This window comes from Equus caballus, chromosome 7 (assembly GCF_041296265.1).
Source record: "Equus caballus isolate H_3958 breed thoroughbred chromosome 7, TB-T2T, whole genome shotgun sequence".
NCBI lineage: Eukaryota > Metazoa > Chordata > Mammalia > Perissodactyla > Equidae > Equus > Equus caballus.
Genome location: NC_091690.1, coordinates 51728330 through 51740611, shown reverse-complemented (window position 1 = coordinate 51740611; position 12282 = coordinate 51728330). Strand labels below are relative to the sequence as shown.

At 58.8% G+C, this 12282-nt stretch overlaps 1 protein-coding gene across 20 annotated transcripts in view; it reads left to right on the top strand.

Annotated features, from left to right (window-relative positions):
* DNM2 (dynamin 2) overlaps positions 1-12282 on the top strand; it is a 78608-nt gene that overhangs the window by 45875 nt on the left and 20451 nt on the right. For 12 of the 20 annotated variants that reach the window (XM_070274096.1, XM_070274093.1, XM_070274091.1 and 9 more), the window contains 6 exons: positions 399-559; positions 2983-3125; positions 6234-6369; positions 7754-7821; positions 8400-8538; positions 10672-10758. In XM_070274096.1, the coding sequence (XP_070130197.1) occupies positions 399-559; positions 2983-3125; positions 6234-6369; positions 7754-7821; positions 8400-8538; positions 10672-10758 (734 nt within the window). Of the gene's footprint in view, positions 1-398; positions 560-2982; positions 3126-6233; positions 6370-7753; positions 7822-8399; positions 8539-9566; positions 9706-10671; positions 10759-12282 lie in introns of all 20 variants that reach the window. The other 8 variants (XM_070274095.1, XM_070274092.1, XM_070274098.1 and 5 more) reach the window with 1 other exon arrangement.

The following is a 12282-nucleotide window of genomic DNA, read 5'->3' as shown; positions in this document are numbered from 1 at the left end:
TTGACGAGCAGTGCCCTGTCTGCACCCGGGATCTGAACCGGCGAACCCCAGGCCACCAAAGTGGAGCACGTGAACTTAACCGCTGTGCCACCGGGCCAGCCCCTAAAGCTCAGCTTTTGGATCTTCTCTTGCCCAGAGCTCTGCTCTGTCCCCTCCTCACACCAGGCCGGATGTAATCTCTCCTTCCTCCCAACGTGGACGTTGCTCTTTGGCATCGCACTCTGCGTTTGCGTCCTCTGTGTTGTCTCTGAGTAATGCGTACGGCTCGTGACCCAGGCTGTGGGGACAGGATCCATGTCCACGCCTGCACCCTGCCCAGCCCTGTGCCTGGTCCGCAGTGGGCGCCAGGCGCCGTGGCTTGCCCGACACTGGCCCATCCCAACCCTCTCTCCCCACAGGCTACATTGGCGTGGTGAACCGCAGCCAGAAGGACATCGAGGGCAAGAAGGACATCCGTGCAGCACTGGCGGCTGAGAGGAAGTTCTTCCTCTCCCACCCAGCCTACCGGCACATGGCTGACCGCATGGGCACCCCGCATCTGCAGAAGACTCTGAATCAGGTATGGCCAGGGTTTTGTGCAGTTGCACAGGCTGTGCACTGCACAATAGCTGCCCTCCGCAATGGTGCTGGCCTTGGTCCAGAGCAGCTCTTGTGTTAGCAAAATGAGTTCAATCCACATTTGATTCAGGGCCTGGTAAAGAGAGTGTTCAATAAGTTGGTGCCAGTACTATTATTACCATCGCTATTATTTATTACTGTTACTTTAATTACTATTATAATTATTTAATCACATACCCAGAAGTTTGCGTATGGTTCCTGAGGTTGGTGACCTGGATTCCGAATGCCTGGCCTGAACCAGGGTAGGGTAGCTGGCGGCACTAGACAGCAGCTAAGTGAGAGGACTTCGGAGCCTGACCCTCTTGGGTCCAAAAGCCCGCCCCAGCCTCTGCCCAGGTGGCCCTTGGCCAGGAGCCCAGCCTCCCCTTGTCCGTCAGTCACGAATCGTCACCGTCCCTGCCCCCTGGGGCGGGTGTCTGCTGGGTGCTCAGAGCGCGTGCTGCCTGAGACGCAGCTCGTCTCAAATGCCAGCAGCTCCGGGAGTTCGTTGTCTTCCCATCGTCCTTTTTCTATCGGTAACGTATTCCCAGCGTTCATAAACCAAACCAGTTTTAAAAAGCAAAGAGTGAAGCACCGTCCCCTGCCCCGTGACCCAACCCACAGGGCACCACTGTTAGTCACGCTGAGTTTCGTTCTGCCCGTAAAAGCAAAAAGGACTTTCCAGAATCCCCTTTCTTTTCTTGTTGTTTTTTAGATGTTTTTTTGAATTTTCTGGCAGAAGGAAAGCATCCTTTTTTTCTTTTTCTTTTTTTTTTTTGAGGAAGAGCAGCCCTGAGCTAATATCTGCCACCAGCATCCTCCTCTTTTTGCTGAGGAAACCTGGCCCTGAGCTAACATCCGTGCCCATCTTTGTCTACTTTATATATGGGACACCTACCATAGCATGGCTTGCCAAGCGGTGCCATGTCCACACCTGGGATCTGAACTGGCGAACCCCAGGCTGCCCAGAAGCGGAACGTGTGCACTTAACTGCTGCGCCACCGGGCTGGCCCCTCTCGCTTTCTTAGCATAAATGATGACGTAGTCACAGGTGCTCCCCGGTGCACTTGTTCTTTTCTGCTCAGCAGTCTCTCCTGGAGCTCCGTCCATGTGCCAGAGGGCCCTCCCCACTCCTTTTCCTGGCTGTGTAGGAGTCCCTGGGCACCCAGGCCCTCATCTGGCTAACCCCGTTGTGTGTATGTGCCAGTTTCTCTGGGGAGCAGAGCCCCGATGTGGGATTATGTGGCCACACAGTTACAGGCAGTGGCCGTCCTTAGGAGCTGTCCTGGTTTGCCTGTCTGAGGTGACCGGGGTTGCAAGGCATTCCCCCCTCCATGCTTTAGGGTACTTCCTGGATGGTGGCAGGGCCTCAGAGCGACAGTCCGAGAGTCTTGCCTTCATGCACGCCTTGGGGACACAGTGGCATCAGGAGAGCAGGGCCCTGTCCCTGCATATCTCTAATCAGGGGGACAGACTCAGTCCAGGTCACCAGATAACGCTGGCTCAAGCAGTCGGTGGGGCCCAGGGCCGCGGAGGGAGCCGGCGCAGAGTGGGAGGCGGAGGAGGGAAGGAAGTGTCCTGTGGGAGGGCCCGAGGAGGAAGTGGGGCTGCCTGGGCTGGGGGGAGTGGAGCTCCCTGCAGGCGGCAGGGCCTCCTGGGGGCCTGGCCTCCCCTCGTGGTGCCTCCAGGAGCCGGGGCGACTCCAGTGCTCTGGGTGCCAGTGGAGGCCAGAGCCGAGCCCCCCACCCTGAGACCTGCCGGGTCACACAGGATGTTGGGGGACCGTCAGATCCGTGCGGGAGTGTGGGCCTCCTTCCCGCCTCATCCCCAGGCTGACGATGGCAGCAATGCCTGCTTTTCTCTTTTGGGGTGTTAGTGATTTTGTCGCTTCTGTCTTGTGCTTTCCTTCTCTTTCTGTCTCTCTCTCTTTTTTTTTTCCCAAAGATTTTATTTTTCCTTTTTCTCCCCAAAGCCCCCCAGTACACAGTTGTATACTTTTAGTTGTGGGTCCCTCTAGTTGTGTCATGTGGGACGCCGCTTCAGCATGGCCCAGCGAGTGGTGCCATGTCTGTGCCCAGGATCCGAACCTGAGCTGTTCTGAGAGTCTCAGGGCCAGGAGGCTGATGCTGTCTGTCTGCCTCCCCCCTCCTCCTCACACACCAGCCGCTGCTCCCAGTTGCGTGTGCCCATGGCATGGACACCGCTATGGGTCTGCCCTGCCGAGGCCGCCCCTGTGCTAGTGTGGCTCCTGCGGGCTGTTTCTGTGGCTTTCCCTCGAGCCTGGGGTGTGCTGGGCTCGGGACCTCGAGGCCTGTGCGCCCTCACTGGGCAGAGCAGGCCTGCCCCTTCCCAGAGCTGCCCTCTGACCTCTGGCCTCTCCCGCAGCAACTGACCAACCACATCCGGGAGTCCCTGCCGACGCTGCGCAGCAAGCTGCAGAGCCAGCTGCTGTCCCTGGAGAAGGAGGTGGAGGAGTACAAGAACTTCCGGCCCGACGACCCCACGCGCAAGACCAAGGCGCTCCTGCAGTACGTGTCCCCAGCCGGGTGCCCAGGCCTCTGCTGCGTGCTGGTCCCCGCTCCGCCGTCCCTTCGCTCTTCCATCCCTTCGCTCCTCCTGTGCGCCAGGCCCTGTCCTGAGCACTGGGAACAGCTGCCCGTCCCTGCCCCCTGTGCTCAGAAAGGCCAGCCAGCAGGGACGGGACAGGAAAGAAGTCAGGAAGAAAATGTAGGGTGTGTTAAAGGGCGAACTATCAAAGTGGGGGAGGGGCTAGAGAGTGCCGGGTGGGCGTGGAGGTGCCAGTTAAAATAGAGTGATCAGGAAGGGATGCTGCGGGAAGGGAGGAGCCATGCAGAATCCTGGGGAATGGGGCCTGGCCATGCAAAGGCCCTGCGGCAGGACTGTACCTGGCATGTTGGAAGAGATGGCTGGATAGGAGTGAACGAGAGGAGAGAAGGAGGTGAGGGCAGGGAGGGGACAGGGCAGAGTGTGCAGGGCCCTGTGGACCATAGCGGGAGGCAGGTTTTGGTCTTGCTCTTGAGTGAGATGGGAGCCATGGAGGGTTCTGAGCAGAGGAGGGACCTGACCTGACTCGGGTTCTCCTGGGCGCCCTCTGGCTGCTGCGAGGAGGACAGACACGGGGGGCGGGGGTGGGAGCTGGCCCTGTGTCAGCTGTGTCCGCTGGGTCTCCTGGAGTCTTGCTCCTGACTCTGGGTTGGTGCTTGCCACCCAGCTGGGTGGTGGGGAGCGGGTGTGCCGCACAATCCCAGGGCCTCTCGGCGCTCCTCCTGCCTCTGGACCCCCGCTTTCTGGCCTGCAAGGGATGCTGGGCACTGAAGGGCTTGCCTAGGGTGGGCTGGGGAAACCCTGGCAGCTCATATGGCTGATGGTGGGAGACCCCTCCCAGGGGCACACCAGAGGGACGGGGTTTTGCCATCACAGTGAAGGGGCGCTGCTGTCCTCTGCGGCCCCCAGTGGGGCTGGGCCTGCCTCCTCAGCATCTTCTCTGCGGGCCCCGGGTCCTCTGCATCATGCAGGCCACGCAGGCAAGCCAAGGGCCCTGCTCCCGCCTTCCCCTGAATGGCTGGTGGCGCGACTTCTCGTTTGGCCTTTAGGATAAAAGCAGTGCCCTTCACGTGGTGCCAGGTCGGCCGAGGCCCTCAGTGCCTCACTCCTCTGCGCCCCAGTTGCTGTCTTCGCGGGCTTGCCGGACAAGGGCGTGGGAACACTGACATCACACTCTCCCCGGTTCTGCTCTCGTGCCCTTATTACAGCGGCATCCAGAGCCTTCCATCTCCCGGGCTGCCTGGCCGAGCCCCTGGGTTACTCACGTGACCCAACACCCACAGGGGACCTGCGGGCATTTCTGCACCTGCTGTGGCTGCTGTGACACAGTGTGAGCAGCAGAAATGGATTGTCCCTCAGTCTGTCCACTAGCAGTCCGAGGTCAGGGTGTTGGCAGGGTCGGCTCCTTCCATGGGCTTGTGGTGGTGTCCTGGCAGTCTGAGGTGTTCCCCGTCGCTGCCTTCATCTTCGCATGGCGTTCCCCCTTTGTGTGTGTCCAGATTGCCCCTTGTTCTAAGGGACACCAGTCACATTGGTCTGGGGCCACCCTCCTCCATCCAGTCTGACCTTTTCTTAACTAATTATGTCTGCAATGCCAGAGGTGAGGACATTGACAGAATTTTGGGGGACCATCGGTGAGGATGCTCTGCGAGCGGAGCTGGGACCCAGGGCCCCAGGAGGCTAGCGCCCACGTGCCCTGCCTTCTTCCCTTCTAAGGCTGGCGGCAGGTGGCCCAGGGTCTCCATCCTGGTCCCGAACCGCTCTGCTGCTCTGCCGTCTGTCCTTGCCTGTGCCTTTTCCAGCCTTGGCCCCGGTCTGGCCCACCATTCAAGGCCCCCACTGCAGGTGTGGCATCAACATAGGCCTTTGTGTGTCTCCAGGAAAGAAATCTAGTCTGCACACCATCCGCTTCATGTGGGCCAAGGGCTTCCTGGGGTCTGGGACACGCTGTTCGTGCCACCTCCTCCCCAGCGGCTTGGGGAGGACCTCTGCGTCCGCGGCTGAGCCCGGCCACCCCAGCAGCCTGTGGGCATCAGCCACCTTTGCCCAGAGGAGCAGGCCTTCCCTGTGCGGAGGCTCCGCGGGTCCCACGCTACAGGCCCAGCAGGGCCACGCCCGACTGGCGCAGCTCCCCTTCAGGGGAAGCTCCACGCAGTACTGGAGGAGATGACAGACTTGGGGCGGCAGTGAGGAAGTGATGAAGGTAGACAGCACCGGGGACTGAGGGCAGTGATGAGAAATGGAGAGAACCGAAACGCTCATCAACGCTTTCGTTTTCCACTGCTCACGTCATCACAGTCATGATCAGTAACATTTACAGACACTTTTTAAGGGCTGAGCTGGGTTCCAAGGGGCCACATGTGCCGTTACCACATTTCGTCAATTACGTGAGCGCTTTAAAAAAAGAACATTTCAACTTCGCTGAATCCAGACGTTTTAACTGAACTACCATTAATTGGCAGCCTTTTTTCTTGTGGGAGCATGGACTGATCTTAGTGCCTCGAGGATAGATGCCTTCTTAGAGCTGACGAAACCTAGAAAGCCCGTGAGTCCTCACAATGACCCTGTGTGGCGGCGCTGTTAGGGCCACCCACTTTGCAGATGAAGAAACTGAGGCTCGGGACAAAGCCACCTGTCCCAGGCCTCCCGGCTCATCAGTGCCGGAGGCCCCACCTGAGCAGGCTGGGAGGTGGTGGGAACCAGCGGAAGCCACCTGAACTGTGAGGGGGCTGTCTTGTCACCCCGTGGTCCCACTGGGCCAGGCCAAGCCTCAGGGCCGCAGGTGCCAAGCTGGGGCCCCCACCGCTCGCTCTTGTCATCCAAGAAGTGGGAGTAATTTCTCTGCCCCTCAGTTCGATGAAGGAGTCATCGTGATGGGCCTAGAGAGCAGGCCCGGCGGGTGGCAAGTGCTTGGCGGTGGCGGCTCCTGTGTTTTCTTTCTTTATTTTGACCCCCATGTAGATCTTGCTGCTGAAAAATGAGGAGGGAAGTCGGCGTGGCTCGACTCGGGCCTTGCTTCCCGGGCTGTGGGAAGCTCTGCTCTGACGTGCGGATTCTCCTTCTCCTTGCAGGATGGTCCAGCAGTTCGGGGTGGACTTCGAAAAGCGGATTGAGGGCTCCGGAGACCAAGTGGACACGCTGGAGCTCTCTGGGGGCGCCCGGATCAATCGCATCTTCCACGAGCGCTTTCCCTTCGAGCTGGTGAAGGTAGCGCCGCGGCCAGGCCTCCCGTGGCCCCAGGCTCCCCCTCCAGGCCCAAGGGGGCTTCCTCCCCCAGCAGGCAGGACTGTGGGCACAGGCCCATTTCTTTCCTTTGACTGAGACCAGTACACGTTCTTTGCAAAATATATAGAAAATATAGGTAAATTCACGTGGGAAGTGCCCCCAGCATGTTGATGGGAAGAAAGCGGATTATGAAGCCAGCACGTCCAACGTGACATATAGACATTCGTAACATCCTTCGTATGAAATCGTACACGTGTTTCTAGATGTGCATCTTTGCAAAAGACAGATCCACAAGGATGTTCGCAAAAATGTCAGCTCCAGGCCCTGGGATTTGAGATTTCTCTCTGTTTTTAATTGCTTGAAGTTTAGACGTTTTATAGCGAGCACATACCCTCTTTATAAAAACCAGTAAAATTCTTTTTCATAAAAGAACAAAACCTAAATGGAGAAAACAGCCATCATCCTAATGCCCACAGACAACGCCCTTAGCTCTGGACGTGAGTCCTTTCAGAGCTTTTTCTCTGCAGATGGCTAAGCCCCCCGCACGCACACAACACGTATGTTCGCCCATTCTCGTGTGCACATAAATGTATTTGTACCCTGCTTTTTTCACATGGTGGCCATCTTTCCAAACTAGTCATACACATTTCCTGTGTTTTTTGGGGTTTTTTGAGGAGGATCAGCCCTGAGCTAATATCTGCCGCCAATCCTCCTCATTTTTGCTGGGGAAGACTGGCCCTGAGCTCACATCCATGCCCATCTTCCTCTACTTTATATGTGGGACGCCTACCACAGCATGGCTTGATGAGCGGTGTGTAGGTCCGCCCCCAGGATCCGAACCTGTAAACCCCGGGCCACCGAAGCGTCTTGCACAAACTTAACTGCTACGTCTCGGGGCTGGCCCCCATTCCCTGCATTGTTAATGGCCAAGTGACATCCTGTTTTCTGGATGTCCTATCATTTAACCAGTCTCCCTTTGTTGAAACATTTGGGCTGTTGTCACATGTTTCAGCTGTTGTGAAGAGTTCTGATTGTAGCTCATTCTTTATCTCTCCCTCGAGAGAAATTTCTAGCTCATTTGAGCTACCAGATGACAGTATAGGTATGTTTTGGGAGGTGCTTAATTTGCACTGCCAGGCAGCCCATCATAAGTAATGGGAATTCATGTTCCCTCCAAGAGAGCCAGAGTGTGAGTTTCACAGCATCCTTGCTGGAACTGGGTTTTAAGATTTTTAAATTTTTTGACCCATTAAATATTCTGTCACGTGAACCCAAACTGCCCGCAGGAGGTGACAGTCCCCAAACACAGACGTGTTGTGGGGCAGCCCCAGGCTCTCCCTGCATGCGTCCGTCTGTCTGTCCTCAGATGGAGTTCGACGAGAAGGACTTGCGACGGGAGATCAGCTACGCCATCAAGAACATCCACGGAGTCAGGCAGGTTCCGCGGGGAGGGCCGTGCCCTTGCCCCCCCCAAGCCTCGGGGGCCCCTGATTGTGAGGCCTTGAGGCGGCTTCTGGGTGGCTTTCAGTCTCTCCCTGTGGGTCTCCAGGGGCCAGTGAGGGCACCATGCTCCATCCTGTGTGGACTGTCATTGCCACGGGGCTGTCCACCGCCCTTGGGTTAAAAGTTGGTTAAACCACCCAGGCGATTGGCGTGTGCCCTGATTCCGTGGTCAGCTAAAGCCTCCTTGTGTGTTTGCCCTGGGGGGGTCGGAGGGAGCCCGAGCCGAGTCACGATCACAGGAAGCCAGCATTTGCCCCCATCCCGGGCCCCCCGTGAGCCTCCTGGGTCTGCTCCATGTTCCACCAAATGTGGTCGGTCCCATCCAGCCTCGTCTCACCACAGGGTCCTCAGCTCCCCCTGGGCTTTCCAGGCAGGGGACGCAGGCGGCCAGTGCCAGTCCTGCATGCCCTTGGCTCGCTCTCGGGGCCCAGCCCGCGCCTTGGAGATGCTGACCTTGCTGTGTTTCTCTCTGACTTATCTCCCCCGCCCCTGGGTACGGATGCTTTTAGGACCGGGCTGTTCACCCCGGACTTGGCATTCGAGGCCATTGTGAAAAAGCAGGTCGTCAAGCTGAAAGAGCCCTGTCTGAAATGTGTCGACCTGGTTATCCAGGAGCTAATCAATACAGTTAGGCAGTGTACCAGTAAGGTATTGGACCCTCGGCAGGGGGACTCCTGGCCTTGTGGAATCGGGGGACAGGGGTTTGGTATCAGGCTCCCAGGGGGCTGCCTCAGCCTGTGCCCGCTGGTGCCTTTCCCCCCACACTGCCTCAGTTTCCAAGAACGTGGCCTCTGCCCAGAGGCCGGGGGTGCCAGGCCTCCAGAACTCGCCAGACTGCTGGGCAGGGCTCCCTGGGCCCCTGATGCCGAGCCTAGCATGTGTCCATGGAAGTGGGGGTCTCGTTGGGCTGTCGCTTTGCTGCCTTCTGGGAAGCAGAGGGGGACCCCGCGTCAGCTGCTGGAGGCCAAACTCCCAGAGCCTCTCTGGCTGTCACCCCTTCTTGACAAATGCCACCACTTGTCTGTCCTGGGTGCCACGTGGACAAAGGCGTCTTGGCTCAGGCGGCTCCCCTGCCGTCCTGCCAGGCAGCCCGTCCTCAGATCTTCTAGGTCACGACCCCTGGGTGACAGTGTTCACGGGCCGCTGCCGTCCACCGGTAGACCCGGGTCCTGGGCAGCCCTCTGGCCAAGCAGCTGAGGCGCCTCTCGCTGGGCGGTCTGCTTGCGCGCCCTCAGCCGCGGGGCTCTGGGCGGCCTTCCGAGGCAGGGGGCTGCTGCTTGAGCCTCCCCTTCGCAGTCTGGCAAAGCCCACATTTGCTTCTTAAGCTTCTTCGAATGGAAAAGGGAGGGGGACAAAACCCCAGTTGGATTGGAGATGAGCGTTTTCAAACCCAGTGTCACAGATGCGACATTTTAGGGCCCCTGCACCCCCTTAGCCGTCCGTCTGATGACAGCGACCCACAGCACGTCTATCCTGAAACCCCACACCAGGCCCCCCGGGCCCAGGACGCCTCTGATCCGAAGCAGCTTGTGGGGCAAATGCGGGCCAGGCTCCTCGTGCATGCCACTAACCAGCTGACTCTCGTTTCTTCTCTCTCTCTGCCTGCCGTCCCACGCGTGTGGCCTGCACTGTCCCTGGGTGTCCTCCTACCTCATCCCGCCCTCCACCCGACCCAGGACGGGGCTCTTCACCCCCGACATGGCCTTTGAAGCCATTGTGAAAAAACAGATTGTAAAACTCAAAGAGCCGAGTTTGAAGTGTGTTGACCTCGTGGTCTCAGAGCTGGCCACGGTCATTAAAAAGTGTGCCGAGAAGGTAACGGAGGCTTCGTTCTTCCACCCGCGCACCTGTCCGCCGTCCCCTCCTTCCGTTAGTCTTCACCTGCGCATCTGGGACACTGCCTCGCCCGGACCCCCTTCCGTGGGCCGGTTGTCACTTAGTGACATTGCCACTTTACATCCGCAGGCGAAACGGAGAAAGTGGTCCCGCCCGCATATCCCACCTTTGCTGGCGGGGCTGGGAGGCCTCTGATGTCGCCAATGTGTTAGCTACACAGGCAGTGGGGCTGAGAGTCGGCACCCTTTCCTGGACCCCTTCGAGAAGGGGCTTCCAACCTGTCACCATCACCTCACGCAGCGTGCAGACCTGCGTGATCTGCTGTGACAGGGCACGTGAGACGCTTTCCCCGGTGGATTTTGACTCTGCACAATTTCCTGCAACTCAGGGATGTACCCCAAACTGTGCATTCGGTTTGTTGTGGCTGCAAAGGCTGACGCACTGGGGGTGCTGGAGGAGTGGAGTCCACAGATGAAATGATGGGGGAAGAGTTCCCGCGAGGGGGTCCCTCCGAGGTAGATGCCCAGATGCTGCCCCGTCACCCTAGAGCAGGCGCGATGCGCTTGCGAGGACCCTCGCCCCATGACCCCGTGGCTCTCATTACACCTCGTGTCCTCGCTGTCACCCAGCGCTGGGCGGGCAGGGGCTGGCCTCCCCGCCGGGCAGCACACACGCCACCCGCTTTCTCTGCACCTTCCACCTGCGGTCATCGCATCCACGGAAAGCGTCTGCACTCGTGCCTGGGCCCCCATCGCTCACTCCGGCCCACCAGCCCCCACCGGCCCCCTCGTCTCCCAGCTGGAGCAGCTCTGAGACAGGAGGAGGTGGGGCCTCGGTGGGCCCACCCCACGTCACCCTCTCCCCCTGCATCCTCTGTGTGCTTCACGTGGCTTCCCAGGCCGTGGGGACCCAGCCAACGCTGCCACCACTCTGCTTTCCCCCCAGCTCAGCTCCTACCCCCGGTTGCGAGAGGAGACGGAGCGAATTGTCACCACTTACATCCGGGAACGGGAGGGGAGGACCAAGGACCAGGTAGGGCCTTTGTTTTAATGTTCACGTTTCATTTCCGCACATAAATCTCAAGTGTACAGTTTTGGAGTCTTGACAAACAGGTTCAGTGACGTAACCCCCTCTTCAGTCAAGACACAGAACATTCATCACCCCTACAATTCCAGTCCTTTGTCCTCGTTGTTGTCACTCCTTTCCCAGCCCCCAGGCCCTGGCACCCACTGAGCTGCTCTTGGCCCTACAGTTTTGCCTTTTCCAGAATGTTCTGGGAATGGTCTCCTGCGGTTTGTGGCCTCTTGATTCTGACCTCCGTCACGCGGCTTCACACCCTGGGGAGTCCTCCCTGTTGGGCTGTGTGCTGGTTCATGGCTCTGACCACTGAGTGGCGGTCCACATACCGTGGACCCCAACTTCTTTATCCCTCCGCCCGCTGAAGCACGTTTGGGATGCTTTTGTATTTTAACATTTTCTTGTACAGACTGTCTGAGCACACACAGGGGCAGAGGGTGGGACGCCCCTGTGCAGCCACAGCGCCAGTCTCACTTGTCACCTGCCGAGCCCGGGGCCGTCGCTCCACCTTCACACGGCCCCACACCTGCTCCGAGTCACTTGTCCCCGGCTGTCCGCTGTGGTCTCTGGGCGGCTGTTGGCTCAAACAAGAATCCAAACAAGCCGATGTGTTCTGTTTGTTGTGGTGTCATCCTGTTTGGAACGGTCCCTCTCCCCTTGACATTGACGAGAAGGAAGCAGCTCATTTGACCTTCGGAAGGTCCCCCAGTCAGCCTGTGCCTCCTGCCCTCATAGCTTCCGACGCCTGGTTGTTTTCTCGAAAGCTCGAGAGATTCCAGTTCACATTGTTGTCGTTGGCTGGAATGCTCTGTCCCCTCCGTCCACACCGCAGCCCCTGCTGGCCCCCATCCACACCGCCAGGCTTGGTTGCGGGCTCCGGGACAACAGGACCTGGACCTCATAAAGCTCCCACAGACGGAGCACCTGCTATTTTGTCAACCCCACAGGGTCCGGATGCCGGAACCTCTGATGCTTGAGGGCTCAGAGGCACAGTGAGGTGACCAGAAGGGGCAGCGCGCCATTTAGAGGCCTGTCCTGTATCTGAATGACATCCCAGCTGGCTTGTGTGTGTGTGTGTGTTTCATTTTCCTGTCCTTGCCAGGCCAAGTTGCCTTTGCCATTTTAATGAGGCAGTAATACCTGCCAGGCACAGCTCTATAAACATGTTACCTAGTGGGAATTATTTGACCCTTTGCAGTTGGACCTCTCGTTGCCCCATTCCACAGCTTGGTGACACGAGCCCCTGGGTCACACAGCTGGGCACTGGCCGTGCCCGTGACCAGCACGCCAGGCTGCCGGCTCTGCTCGGTGGACCCAGTCTCCCCTCCTTGGGAAGCCCTGATGTCTGGAAGCCCCCATGATCCCCACAGATGCCCCCAGGGTGCGTGGGGGGGTGGGGTGGCGTCTGTTCCCTGCCTGGGACGCAGCATGGGCCCGGGCTCCCCCTCCCTGCCCCGCTCGCTCGCTCCTCACGGCGAT